We start from the raw sequence: 13,660 nt of genomic DNA on the forward strand, positions 1-13,660 counted from the left end.
ATGTCCAAATGTGCTCAGAGTACCAACACGCTTTCCTTCCCACTTCAGTATTCTCTAGGACATTGTACACATTTGACAAAAGGGCTGCTGTTAAAGCAGTAAGCCCCAGCAGAATGTTTGCTCCTCGGTGAGGGAGAAGGAGGTTAACGTTAGATAAATTCTGGAAATTCAACTCTGTGCAGTGATCATGATATTGACACCTCTTGGTTTGTGGGAGGTTCATGCTAACATATATGCTATAGGGAAAAAAAGGAGGGGGGCAAGTGGGACTTGTGATCTGTATGAAGCAGTCTCATGAGCAAGGCCAAGAAGATGGAAAAGCAATCTAAAAGCAAGTGCAATTAAACAAATTAGAGAGCATGTCTTACTGCTCAGAAAGATCAGAATTGGTTGTGGATTTGGGAAGCATGGCCTAATTATTGCACAGGCAAATGTTATTTCTAATTGAATCTTAGAGCAAGGCAAGCATATTCTTCTTCCTCAAGCAGTGGTTTTCAAAGTGTAGTCCCATGACCTCTGATGTACCAGCCAACACCTGTCAACTTGTTACAATCTGAATTCTAAGCCTACTGAGTCAAAACTCTAGAGATAGGGCCAGATTTTGTGTTAACAAGACCTCTAGGTGATTCTGATGTGTGTAAAATTTAAGGCAAGACCTTTCCTAAACCCACAGACTTTACATCAACAGAATATAGTCTTCTAAATCTGAGAATTACTGTATTTTATAATAATTTAGATAAGTCAATTAGAGAAACTAAATCAAATATTCTGATGAAAAAACATGTTGCATCCATCTATATGAATTCTATATAGACTACTCCTCCTCCCCATTTTTTCTTTTCAGTTTTCATTGTTAAAGTGAGTTGTTGTATGTATTGGCCCTTCTACGTATTGGAAATTTTAAGGAATACCTCTTATAAATATAACATTTTATGGTTTACAAATTATTATAAGTGTGTATGTATATGTGTATGTGTGTGTGTGTGTGTGTGTGTGTGTGTGTGATGCTTGTAGCATTATCTGTTCTATTAGTAATTGGGGAAGGAAATGATCAAACACTTCTTAGGTTCTGTAGGCCCTGTTGTCTTCTTGGGTAAAATAAAGGGGTTCAACTTGATTTCTGAAGTCCCTTCCATTTTTTAAGATCTATGAATTCTAAAACTGCTGAATGTTTTCTCTCTCTAATACGATAGACATCTTTATGAACATTGGCTCTGTGCTGCTGTTGTTTGTACTTTGACCTATTTGAGGGCTCCTACATAGATACAGACTTTACATGAGAAATGGATACAGTAACAAATGTTACCTGTTTCACTAGGTAGAGCATTTGTTAGGTATCATAATATATGAATTGTATTTTTTACACTATAATCACAAACTATAATTCAGATTCATGATGTAATTTTATATATAAGATCTCATTCATCAAAACACACCACGATTTAACCCTGATTTTATTTTCCTTTTCTACTCAGCACAGGCCTTTGGCCCCAGCCAGGCTAGTTGTTCATTGTCATGCAAACATGTCCTATTTATTCCTACCTTTTATCCTTGACCCATATTGTTTCTTCCCACCTAAATTTCTTCCTTTCTATTACCAAACTGATCAGATAAGACTGGCCCAGATACCACTGCCTCTGGTCCTATACTTTTTACAGTGATCCTTCTCATCCTCTGAGAGTAGGGTTCATGGCTTTCTTTTCATTGTTTTATACCCAGTACCTAGCAGATTACCTGTCTTGAAGATCATGCTTAATACGTATTTGCTGAATGGATTCATGAATAGCTCCTGGATTATTATTTTTGTTCCCTGTGTGCCTAGCACATAATACATACTCAGTAAATATTTGAGTGCTATTGAATAGATTTGTTTTTAAGCCTCTATTTTTCTGCCTTTTACTGGATATAGCATTAATTGTCCTTCACTTATTTAGTATTCGAACAATGCTTTGGCTATCTTAATTAAAAGATGGTGTTCAAATCAGAATATGAACATTCCTCTAGTCAAATTGGCAAAACCCCCCAGGTGCTCTTGGGTAAATTTTGATCATCATCCTTTGTAAAATCTCCATGTTGTAGAGCTCAGCATATTTTTTGATGGACACTGTGTAAATGAAATGCTGAATGGAACTCACTTTAGGATACTTCAGACTTATAAAGTGAAGGATACCCAGTAAGCTTTTTTGCTTTCTCTCTCTTTTCCTGTATGATTGAGATAAACTAGGTTGTGATTGTCATGACGGCTGGTGCCTGGTTTGACTGCTCCTCCCCAGAAAGTCTCAATTTTTGGCTTCCTCGCAGTGCTGCCTAGGATGCAGCCGGCCCTCTATCCCCGAGCTCTGGGGCCCACCCAGCTTCCTTCTGGCACTGAAGGCAGCGGCTGCTCTGCCACCCTTCTCTTCAGATAAGCATGGCTTGGAAATGCTATCTTTAGAGGTGATGAGTTTTTGTTTGGATAGAATTATGACTAGTATAAAGCCCACACATGCTAACAAGCCACAGAGTGCAAAATAATTATTGAAAGCAATTTGAGAGAAAAGTGGAAAATCATCTGAGGAAAAAACCAAAATTGTTCCCAAAGCTTTGGTCCAAATTTTTGCTGTTAGATTGAATCTCGAGCCTTAGTTTTCTGCTGCCAGGTAACCTAAGCACTGATGGCACCATTCTTTTCTTCAGCTTTTTTTGAATTTTACTTTTTATTAAACCTTTTCTACCTGACTTCTTGACATTTTATTCCAAGTTGGTCAGAAAAGATAGTACATACCAAGCTTACCTTTCAGTGGACAACCAAGGAAAGAATTACATTTTGTTTGTATTTGGTTTTACTTAAATAGCGTTTGGGGTTGCTGAATATTTTCTCTTTATGTTCCTCCATGTGCATTAAGATAACCTTTTCTTCCTGAAAGGATACATATGTTCTGCCCATGGCCTCAATGATGCAAGGCATACATCATTTTAGACTACAGATTAGCTCTGCTCAAATGCTTAAATGTGTAATTTCAAACCAATGATACTGTCTACTCACCATGAATTAGTACTAATGGTATCTCCAAATAACATGGGGAATAGGCATAATACATAAGAAATAATGTACATCTGAGAGGTCTTAAAAGAAAAATTTTCCTTGAAAAGTAACAGGGAAAGAGAATAGAATGAATTCCTGTAATGCAAAGGGGTAACAGACACATGCCCATAGTACCACAGAGTACCACAGAGTATACATATAACATTGTGTTTGGGCGGGGGTGTGTAGTTTATAAGCAGAGAAGTAGCAGATCTCATACAGTCCCCTGGCCTCTCCATTATTCACAGCATAGGCTGAGCATACATATTCTGTATGCAGCATGGCTAAGGTCCCAGCAGAGGGGAGCCTGCCTTAGTCACAGGTTGGATGTGTAGGGAGAGCACTTCAAGAGTAAAAATGAGACCTGCCCACACATTACGTTATATATTCATAGGTTAGCTGAAGAGACTGTAGAAAACACTGTGTCTTTAAGTAACAAGAAATGTGGTAATGGTTCTTTAGACTAGGCAGCATGCAAGTTGAGGACCCTAGGACCAGTCTTGCATGCCAGGAATTATGACATAAGCCAAAGGTCATGTGTTTCTGGAACCTGATTTAGACCAGCCAAGCTACTGCTAAGCTACTGAAAGAGGGAAAGCAATGAGGCTCCAGGGCCTTCCCTGTTTTCTGTCTTCAGTTTCCATTTGGTCAGGAAAGTCACCTAGCTCTTCATCTCTACACAACTTAAAATTCCAGTTCTGGAATTAGAGCCAATAATTCTAACATTTTTAAATGGCCCCAAATAGTTCTCTAAACTTGAACATTCCTAATTGACCCACTTGAAAATAAATGCATTAAATAGGAGCTATAATCTGGAGATAACTATATTTATTTTTTGGTACATGGAAAAAGGTTAACTATAACATTATTGAAAACTAAACCAGGACATTTTAGTGCTACATAAGATTATCTTCATCCCAAAGATATACTCTTAAAACATTAGATATGAAGAAATGAATGTATGAAGAATTACCATCCTTTGGGGAAGGGTGGAATATTGTCATTGTAAGAAGAAATCTGAGGCCTAAAACAAAAGCTTACGATGAGTCTAAGTGGAAAACACTCCTGTGTTTTGGTCCATAGAGGAAGATATCTTCTACTGTCTATTTCCAAGTCTCAAAGTATTGTCTTCAGACCAGCATAATCAGCATCACCTGGAAACTTGTTAGATGTGTTACTTAGGCCCTGCTCCAAACCGACTGAATCAGACTCTGGAGGTGCGGCCCAGTAATCTGTATTTTTAATAACCCCTCCAGGTGATTCTGTTGTAAACTAAAGTTTGAAAACCACTGCCCTAAATACATCTCTCATTCCTTCCTAACAGAGCATTCTGGGAATGTAATTTCAACAATGAAAACGATTACATTACCCATATGTTTGTCCTTGTAAAATTTAGATTATTTAAAAAAAATCTTCTTGGAAAATAACCATGTTTTACATTGAGTGACATGAAGGAGGTTATTGTTAGCATTTAAATTACTTTGTGGTATAAGACTCATTAATTACTTATGTTCTTGGTAGCTGATGCTTTATTGAAAAGACCTGTGCTAACATTAATAAATTCAAACAAAGTGGAAGGTTCTGAGGTTAATGAGATAGTGAAACATTAATCTCTGTTTCTTCTTTAATGTAAAGTGGAGACTCATCAGGTTCACTTTTGTATATTTTACATTTATCTTGCCAGGAAGAACAAAGTATGCTAGCTATGGAAGATGAGGGCACAGTACAACTCCCATTGGAAGGGCACTATAGGTAAGATATAAATGTAAAAACACACCAATATGAGTAATGGAATGTGTTGTTATACACTCTACTTAAGAATTTCGTATGTGTGGATTACTATAGAGGTTTGTTGACATTATGTTAGAGTAGAAAGAGCTGAAACTAGGTGTTAGATTACCCTGTCCCAGTACTAAGTTCTGCCGCTAGACGCTGACTATAGCCAAGTTGCTTAAAATGAAGCGAGGCAGGGAGCTGTTGTCCGATGTCTTCTCCTATTTTATAATGAATATGAAAGCTCTCTTTCATATTCTGTGAAAGTAGTACCTGAAGTCAGGTCAAGATTCAATTCTGGGATAAATGAGCTAGGTATTTACTGAATTCATCACAAGTAAATGAACTCTGGGAAAAACAGCATTTACTGCTTCAAAAAGACACTTCCAAAGAGATAAGCCATTTCCTGAATTGAAGGATTCAGTTCTACCAGTAGTTTTAGGAAATATTTATGTAACTCTCCATAAAGAAGATTGTGCTAATCTTCTTTATGCACAAAGACAGAGCAAAAAAAGAAAAAAAGCAGACTCCTCTAAGTTATAATAAAACTTCTGAAAGTATTTGGCAAAAAATTATGTATATGATCTCAAAGTGCTTAAGGGTAATATAGAGCCATACCAATAAAAAAAACATAGAAGACGTTTGTCTGAGGAGGAGATTTTTCCATAGTGTTAAAAAATAGGAGTGGATCTTCAGGGTCTGACTGTAAGACCATATTCCCTAAATTAAAAAAATATAATTATCATCTAGATAATTAAGAGTGAGCACAAGTCTAGAAGGCATTTTTCCTTTCTTTCTCTCTCTTTCTTGTTTTTTTTTTTTTACAATATTTAAATTTTAAAATCCTGTTGATTGTTTAGTTGAATCAGCATATTCCCAACTGTATTCTATAGAAATCTACCTAGTCTCTTGTGGTACCCCTCTTAAAAGGATTTTCTGGCTTAATTAGCCTGAAAAATGTTCCATACCACATTTTAATTTAGAGATTCACAATGCACATTGGCATATTAAAGACTCTAGTACTGGCATTTAAAAAAAAAAGTTTAACTTTGTTGTATACAGCATTTTCTAAACTCTTTTGCTCACAAGACTCTTTTTCACATAATATCATGAAAAACTTATATTCTACATGACGCTCTTTTGGAAACTAGCTGATCTCATGCTTTGAGTTACCAAGGGCTGGATGAATTAGAGGTATTAAAGAACACATGTCCAGATTGGGCAAGGAAGGAGCCTGTGAGACCAGTTTTGCTTCAGACTCTCAGTGTTCCTCTTAAAAATTGAATTTGTTGCCCTCTTGAGAATGTCCACAATGAGGGGCATGTGAGGTCAGCTTAGAATTTCTGTAGAACATGACTTTTTCCGCAGCAGAGAATCTTTTTTTACGTGTGGTAAGAAGAGCGCTGATTTCTCACCCAATGAAACTTTCTTTGACTTGGCCTGTGTTTTATCTCTGTTGATATTTGGTTGTCTTTCTAGCCCTGGGAATGTTTTAGAGAGTTCTAAATGGCACCTATAATTGGTGCAGTTTTAATATGTAAAAACTGCATGCAGCATAGTACAGGCCCTGATATTACAGACTCCCCCAGTCATTTGGGAAAACCTCTGTCAAATACACAGGCTGCCTTCATTTATTCAATGGATATTTACTGAGTGGATACCAAGTGCCAGGCTCTGTCTAGGTCTTGGGGGAACAGCAGTGGACCAATGGGCAAGAATCCTTGTTCTCATGAAGCTTATATTCAAGTAGAGTAGAGGTGGGCGGGGGGAGACAGGAAATAAACAAATGAACAAGTCATGTAGTACTGTATTTCAAATGGTGAAAAGTGCAACAAAAACATAAAGCAAAAAAGAGGGATGAGGTTGCTATGAGGCGATGGAAACAGAAATTTTAAATGGAGCAGTCAGCAAAGGCCTGTCTGAGCAGGTGACATTTGAACTAAGGAAGGAAGGGGTTATACCACGTAAAGGAACGTTATAGGCAGAGGGAAGAGAAAGTACAAGGCCCTGAGGGAGCAGAAAGCCTGTAGTGTCCCAGGACAGTCAGGAGGCCATTGCACTGTGGCTGGAGAGGAAGGAGCCAGGGGTGTAATAGCAGAAGGTGAAGTTAGAGGGTAAGGGTAGGGACAGGGCCTTACAGCCCATCCACTGGGCTTTTACTTTGAGTGGGTGGGAGCCACTGTGGAGTCTGAGGGGAGGGGTGAAGAGCTCTGCTGGGCTATGAATGTAGAGGCAAGAGGCCCAGCAATGCACATGCAGAACCTAAACTCTGTCATTTGAAATGGATTAGGAAAACTGTACCCCAAACCAGTTTCTATATAACTTAGAATCTTTCATTTAGATTTTTATTCTTCATAGTTTTTTGGGAGAGAACTATTTAATACTTAATTTTTAATTATCAAAAATACTGTACAGAGGCATAAGACTGTCCTATATTTAGTGTCTATTGCTAGATAACTGCAGTTTCTTATTTAATGCTTATTATTTCATTTTGGGTAAACTCCTATCTAGAGATGATCCATCTGTGATCAATATTTCTGATGAAATGTCAAAGACTGCCTTGTGGAGGAACCTTCTGATTACTGCCGATAACTCAAAAGATAAGGAGTCAAGCTTTCCTTCTAAAAGGTTTGAATTCTAAAATAATGTGAATTTATAATGATCCCAGTCATTTAATGACATGAATCTGTTAAAAGAATAGCATTGGTTTCCATTGGACTTAGATCTAAAATCTTTCAGAAAATTATTTTAAAAAGTGGATAGAAATCGCAATGATCACATTTGTTGGTATGTTTTCAACATCTCCCTTTCAAATTAAAAGCTCACCCCAAAACTATGACAGTGGGGAGAAATGGTGCTATAAAGGAGTCCCAATGCAAGGACATTTTTGGACATTCATTTTGGCATACTCTTTTGCAGTAGGATTTTAATGTATTCCCTCATCACCCACTTCTAAGGACCCTCTTAGATGTCTGACCATGTTTTTCATTCTCCTGTTGTCCTTTTTAAAACCCATATGGCACATGCAATGGTAATTTTGTATTTAGATTATTTCCAGTCCCTTATTCCAACCCTCTGAAAAACCTTCCCTAAACTTTTTACGCCAAAACTTTCAGTTCCAGAAAGTTTTATCCATTTTTTCTTCTCTGTATGCAAACATTAGAAACAACTCCTGCAGTTGTGGATGATAGTTTTAAATGCATGAGGTGGGAAGAGTGTGTCCTTAAATATCGAGTCATCACAGGATTCCCAACTGCATTTTCCAGAATTTATAAATAAGAGTTCAAACCATCCAGTCTTCTTAGATGTTGATCTGAAGAAAAATCTCTGTATTATGCCGATATTCCTTCTTATTAAAGAGTGATTGAGGGATTTGGGACAGTGTTTAATTATTAATTTCCTTTATTTTCATGACCTTAAATTAACTTTTTCTACTTAATTTTTATATTACATTTTTGTCATAAGCTCCCCTTCCTAATCACTCTAGAAGCTGATTCCCCAAAGGTAAGACCCTTTCCCTCAAACCTATTCCTTGGTTGCATTTCCTTTTGTTAAATGGTGTCTTCTAGAAACCTGGTCAGCCTATGTTCTTTGTGTGAGTTTTGGGGAGGCAAAAGGCGTGGAGAGTCTTGGGTTTAGATCCAGGGTCACATTGAGTGTTTACGGTGTTCCTATAACGACTCAGCTCTTTAAGAGGGTTTGAAACTTGAGTAAACTTTTTTCCCCACATGACTTATACAAATGCATCATATATAAATCAACAAACCTCTTAGAACTGTATTTAATAATAACATCAAATTTCTATATTTGAAAAAGAAAATTTATCCCTTGAATTAAGAAATTGCAAAGCTGGGAACTTCATTTACGTACCACCATGCTTCCAAAACTGCAAGCTTTATCTTCATGAGAACTATCTGGAAACATGGGTTAGAAAAAGAGGCGAGATTAGACTTAGAGGATATCTCTTATTGATGGTTTTTGTCACCCCAAAATGGCATGCTGCTTCAGTGTCATATCTATCTTAAACAGCATAAACAACACCAGCAGTGGATGTACAGAGAGTCTAGGAGTCTTCACCCCATAAAGCTGGGGGATTACTTCATGTTCTCTCCTTCTCTCCTTCTCCCCCTCTTCCTCTCTTTCTCTCCTTCAAATACCTCCACCACTTGCTCCAAAAGGAGGTTAATGTAAGTTACTCAACAGGCTCTCTCAAAGACTTTTGGTTGATACTTTCTGTCTTTTAACAAGCCTTTAAAATCTTCATGTATTTCTTTGCTTGGCTCAAGCAGAAGTAATGTTTTATTCTAAAACATGCTTTATCTCCTTTTCCCAAAGATCCCTGCCACAGTCTGATAGAGTCATCCTCACAGTAGCTCTGATTTGCTAGACGTCTTGGAAGAAAATCAGTCATGAGAAGGGCAGTTTCTCAAACCTATTGAAATATATGCTTGTGGACCCTTTCTCATTAATAATATGGCATTTCTCTGATTTTTAAAAATGTGAACTCCAGGTTTACGAACTCAAAATAAAATGCCAGCCATGGGAATATGTGAAGAATTTGAGACAATCAGACTTAGAGATTGCTTTTCTTCCTGTACTCTACGGATCCGTAGTGAAAACTCTTCCTCTATTTTTCTTTGGTTCAAGCAACAGTTTTATGTCATGATATATTTTAGGTACTCCTTAAAGTAAATAAGTCAAGTGATGCTTTTCACCAGAAAAACTCAGTTGTTTAAAATATGTGTCAGATTACTTCTCACAGTAGACTAATTCTAGTGAACAATGTAGTGTACCTAAAAGCAGATGCAATTTTAAATAGATCACCCTTTATATTTTCACATAACCACTTTTTTCTTATTCTTTGAACCTATGTTCCCACTAACATGAGATTCAAAACTATTGTGGAATGAAAGTTTACCCAGTTTTCTTTACTTTTAAATGTGATAAAATCTGTAGCTTTCCACATGAAAACTATCTCTCAGTTAGTTATTAATGTCTTTCTTCTTCATAACAGAGGAAACTGGCAGAAAGAATGTGGCTTCCAGAAATCCTAAAACCACCTGTACTAACAACAGCAATACTCTCCCCAAGCCACCACTTTCTCTTGGTATCTGCTGAAGGCATTGAAGTGTGATGACCAGGAACTGTAAAATGCTATACCTGCTAGCGTATCCATTGGCAAAAAACGCCCTAAAGACCAGGTTCTCAGGGTCTCTCTCTCGAGACCTCAGCTGGCTTCCCAGCAGTCTCTGACACCCCACCCCTAGGTGTTTTCATCCTATCCCCCACTATAGGCCCTAATGCCTATCAGAGAAGCCTAAATACCTTTTCTGAGTGCAATTTGGAATAGCAGTTATATTTTCTCCATTATTTCATTCCCTTTATGTTGTCCAAAAAAATTTACCCAGCTTAACTGAAAGAAGGATCTAAGAACTGAATGCAGGTTCTACCACATCTGCAGGATGTCTAATTTGATCCTAGTTCAACAGCACTATACACGCATGGGACAAGCTCCTCCACAGCTTATTTAAATGAATTGACAGAAATAGGTCACATTAAAAACCACATCACATCGGAATAGGTGAGCAACTGCTGTGATACGCTGACACCCAAGACCAGCATTTCTTGGGCAGGTACCTGGCAGCACTTGGCTTTGCCTTGGTGGCAGAGGCTAGGGTCTAGGGACACTGCCCCTGCTCTCCTGTCCCCACACCCCCGCCCCCTTCCATGCTGGATGCTTCTTTGCTCTAATTTCCTAGGCCTCAGCCCTCTCATGACTGCTTGGTAAATGTTGTGTATATCAACTACTATGGTGTCATTGACAAATAACAGTTTCGTAGAGTGCCTGGCAGCATGAAGGTAGTGGGTCACATTTTGCCCTCTCTTGAAATATTACTTCCTTATGTTTTGTCTCATCCATCTTGTGTCCCTTGGTCCTTACAAAGTACCTGGTATATAATAGATATGCAATATGTGTTTATTGTAGTAGCATGTAATAGATATATACATTTAATAAATATATATTGATATAATATATTGATTACAATGGAAGTTTAGAATGGATTGGCATCCTGAAATGAATGTAACAGGGAATAAAGAGAGTACTAGCCATGCACTAAGAAGATTCAAGTCAATAATATTTTTTCATTGAAGTCTTGAGCTGGTTATAAAATTTCTGCTTCATTGCTGCAATCTGATCTGATACCAGAACCACTGGTTTTAAAGAGGGGGAAAAAAAGCCCAATCATTTAATTGGTTATTGTTTTGTAACTAAACAACCAGTTTGACCAAAGCAGAACATCAGGAGGAAGCATGTCTGTGAATGATATTGACTTTCTGAATCGTTTTTTTTTTTTTTTTTTTTCACTGCCTGGTGGCTAATAGTGCCACTGAGAATTTGCTCACTTATTGAAAGGTTATGGAGCATTGTGCACACAGGAACTGTGCATGTGTAGAGACCAGTACGTCTCCGTCCCCACAGTCTCCTACAGATAGAATGTGCTTTTCTATCTTTCAAAAGTTAGAGCTCATTGGAATTGAGACTACTAGCCTCAGAGTTCTGACATTCAAGCTACAAGAAAATTTAGAGGCCATTTAGTCCAAAACTAATGTACAGATGAGGAAACCAAGTCCCAGAGAAATTAAACAACTAGTCCAGGGTCACACAGCTCATTCTTAGCTTCCTGAAACTGAATGTCATCTTCCGACTCCAAGCCCAGGGCTTCCTCCACCTGCCCCCGCTGCCTTTTCTCATTGGCTTTGTTTGGCAGAAGACACTGGGAGCCAGGTAGCACCCAGGGAAAAGTTAATTTGGAAAGTAGTGTAGCAGACACTTGTCATCTGAAAGGAACTTAAAGTAGAAGAAAGTGAGTCATGCAGATAGAGGAGTTAAAAATACAGTTAAGCCCCTCAACACATCATGTGCACACTGTCATCTCTTCTCATGGAAGGAGAACAGAAAAGAGGAAAAGTCGCTTTGCTCTGACCTGTAAGTACTGTGTGCTGAGAAGTGTGGCAGGCACAAACCCGGGTGCCGTCGACACCCGCTCACACCAGCTCTCAGCGCTGGCGGCGCGCCAGAGATGGCAGAAGCTCCGGCACTTCTTACCTGATGGCGCCGGGTGGTGGTGACAACTGAGAAGGGCTGTTTCTAGCCTGAATTGGAGGAAAAACAATTTAAAAAACACACTCTTAGAATGTGTCTAAGTTATTGACCACTACGAAAACTGCACAGGAGGTCCTGTAGGAAAAAGGGGACTTTAACTGTCCCTTTCCTATTTGGAGAAGAGTTATATAAAACCAAGGGTTTCCCCACCATCAACTATTTCATAGTTATATTAAGAGCCAAAGTTAACAGTAAAAATGTGTGGGTTCTTGCAGCTCAGGGCCCCAGCGGCCGGGTGTGGGCTGCCCTCGAGTCAGCAGCAGCAGGGGCCCAGGAAGGGCCTCAGCGTTCAGCTTGGCCCGTGCCAGACGTGGCCGGGAGGGAGCAGATCTGCCCCTCGGGAGCATGCATGTACTGTTGGTGTGAGCTTCATGCGTGTCAGCCCATTATTTGAATTTCGCGTGAAAATTGTCAACTTGAGAGTAGGAAAAGTGAACATCGGAAAAATATTTTAAAAAAAATGATAGAGTCACATTACCAGTTTGCCCACTGATAAAGTTAATTGGAGAACAGTTAAAACAGAAGCCACTTGGGAATGAGTTTATTCTGGAAGGAGTGAGGTGAAACACGCTTCCTCTGATGGACAGGAGGAGGGTCTGTCTGTGAAGAGACGGCACAGGTGTTTGGAGGGCAGTGTGCGGGGTGACCGGGTCCTCCCGACCAGCAGAGGCATGTCTGTCCTCTGGACGACAACGCAGTTCTCACCAAAGATCAGAATCCAGTCTGTGCACAAAGCATGCGCCACTTGCAGCAGGGCCCAGATATACCTACTGCGACATCCATCTTGTTCATGTCATTCATAGTGTCAGTGCTATCTTAAGACAGGGGCATGAATGGCATCTTCAACAATCATCAGTGATTTATTTGCACAAATGAGGACCATGGTATTAATCTTGCATGCTTTGGGTACTGTTTTTAAAATGTCTGGTTTTTGTTTTTTAGTTTTTGTTTTTTGGATTTCCCTTTTTCTGCAGTTCTTGGTTTCTGTCTCACTGAGTGCAGAGGATTTGAATTGCTGCTATCTATCTATGCTTTGCAGCATGAAAGAGCAATGCCTAAGGGCCCTTGTGGTGCTTTGGGGTTGATGGGTTTTGTGTCTGAACCAGCAGACCTCCTAGTAGCCATGCTGGATTGAAATAATACATTTCTCCTTTTTCCCCTGTAGCATTGAAAGCCGAAAAGAGAAGAAAGCTGACTCAGGGAAAGGTGTTGACAGGGAGACTTGTCTATGACTTGATCTTCAATTTATTTTTTACATATATATGAGAGGAGTGCCACAATTATTCATAAAACTGCTTTGATCATGTATTATAAATTCTGTCTTTCATCCCAAATCCACCTTCATACTGTAAGTAGAGCAATACTCGTTTCATTTCTGTGTTTAAACTTCTGAACAGTGAGACACCCTTGTGAGCATATACAATAGCTAATGCAAGAATCTCTGTGTTCCTTGCTGTATTTTAGACATTTGTAAACACTAGATTCTCATTGTCAGTTTTACGAGAGCAATAGCTTTCTTAAAGAGATAAGTCATATCACCTAGTTTGTATTTTCCTACTTAGAGACCTGAAGATACCTGATAATTTCATTCAGAAGAATTTTGAAAGGTAGTCTTACTTCTTTTTATTTTTTATAGCTTAGCATTAGTGACTTATTTC

General features: G+C 38.7%; 1 protein-coding gene across 8 annotated transcripts in view; it reads left to right on the forward strand.

Annotated features, from left to right (window-relative positions):
- SLC4A10 (solute carrier family 4 member 10) overlaps positions 1–13,660 on the forward strand; it is a gene marked incomplete at both ends in the record, with an annotated part of 302,753 nt that extends 289,093 nt beyond the window's left edge. For 7 of the 8 annotated variants that reach the window (XM_082630536.1, XM_082630540.1, XM_082630538.1 and 4 more), the window contains 3 exons: positions 4,749–4,816; positions 7,349–7,465; positions 13,168–13,660. In XM_082630536.1, coding sequence (XP_082486662.1) covers positions 4,749–4,816; positions 7,349–7,465; positions 13,168–13,234 — 252 coding nt within the window. Of the gene's footprint in view, positions 1–4,748; positions 4,817–7,348; positions 7,474–7,658; positions 7,760–13,167 lie in introns of those variants that run through there. The other variant, XM_082630534.1, reaches the window with a different exon arrangement.

This window comes from Mesoplodon mirus (assembly GCF_964341445.2).
Source record: "Mesoplodon mirus genome assembly, chromosome: 8".
Taxonomy (NCBI): domain Eukaryota; kingdom Metazoa; phylum Chordata; class Mammalia; order Artiodactyla; family Ziphiidae; genus Mesoplodon; species Mesoplodon mirus.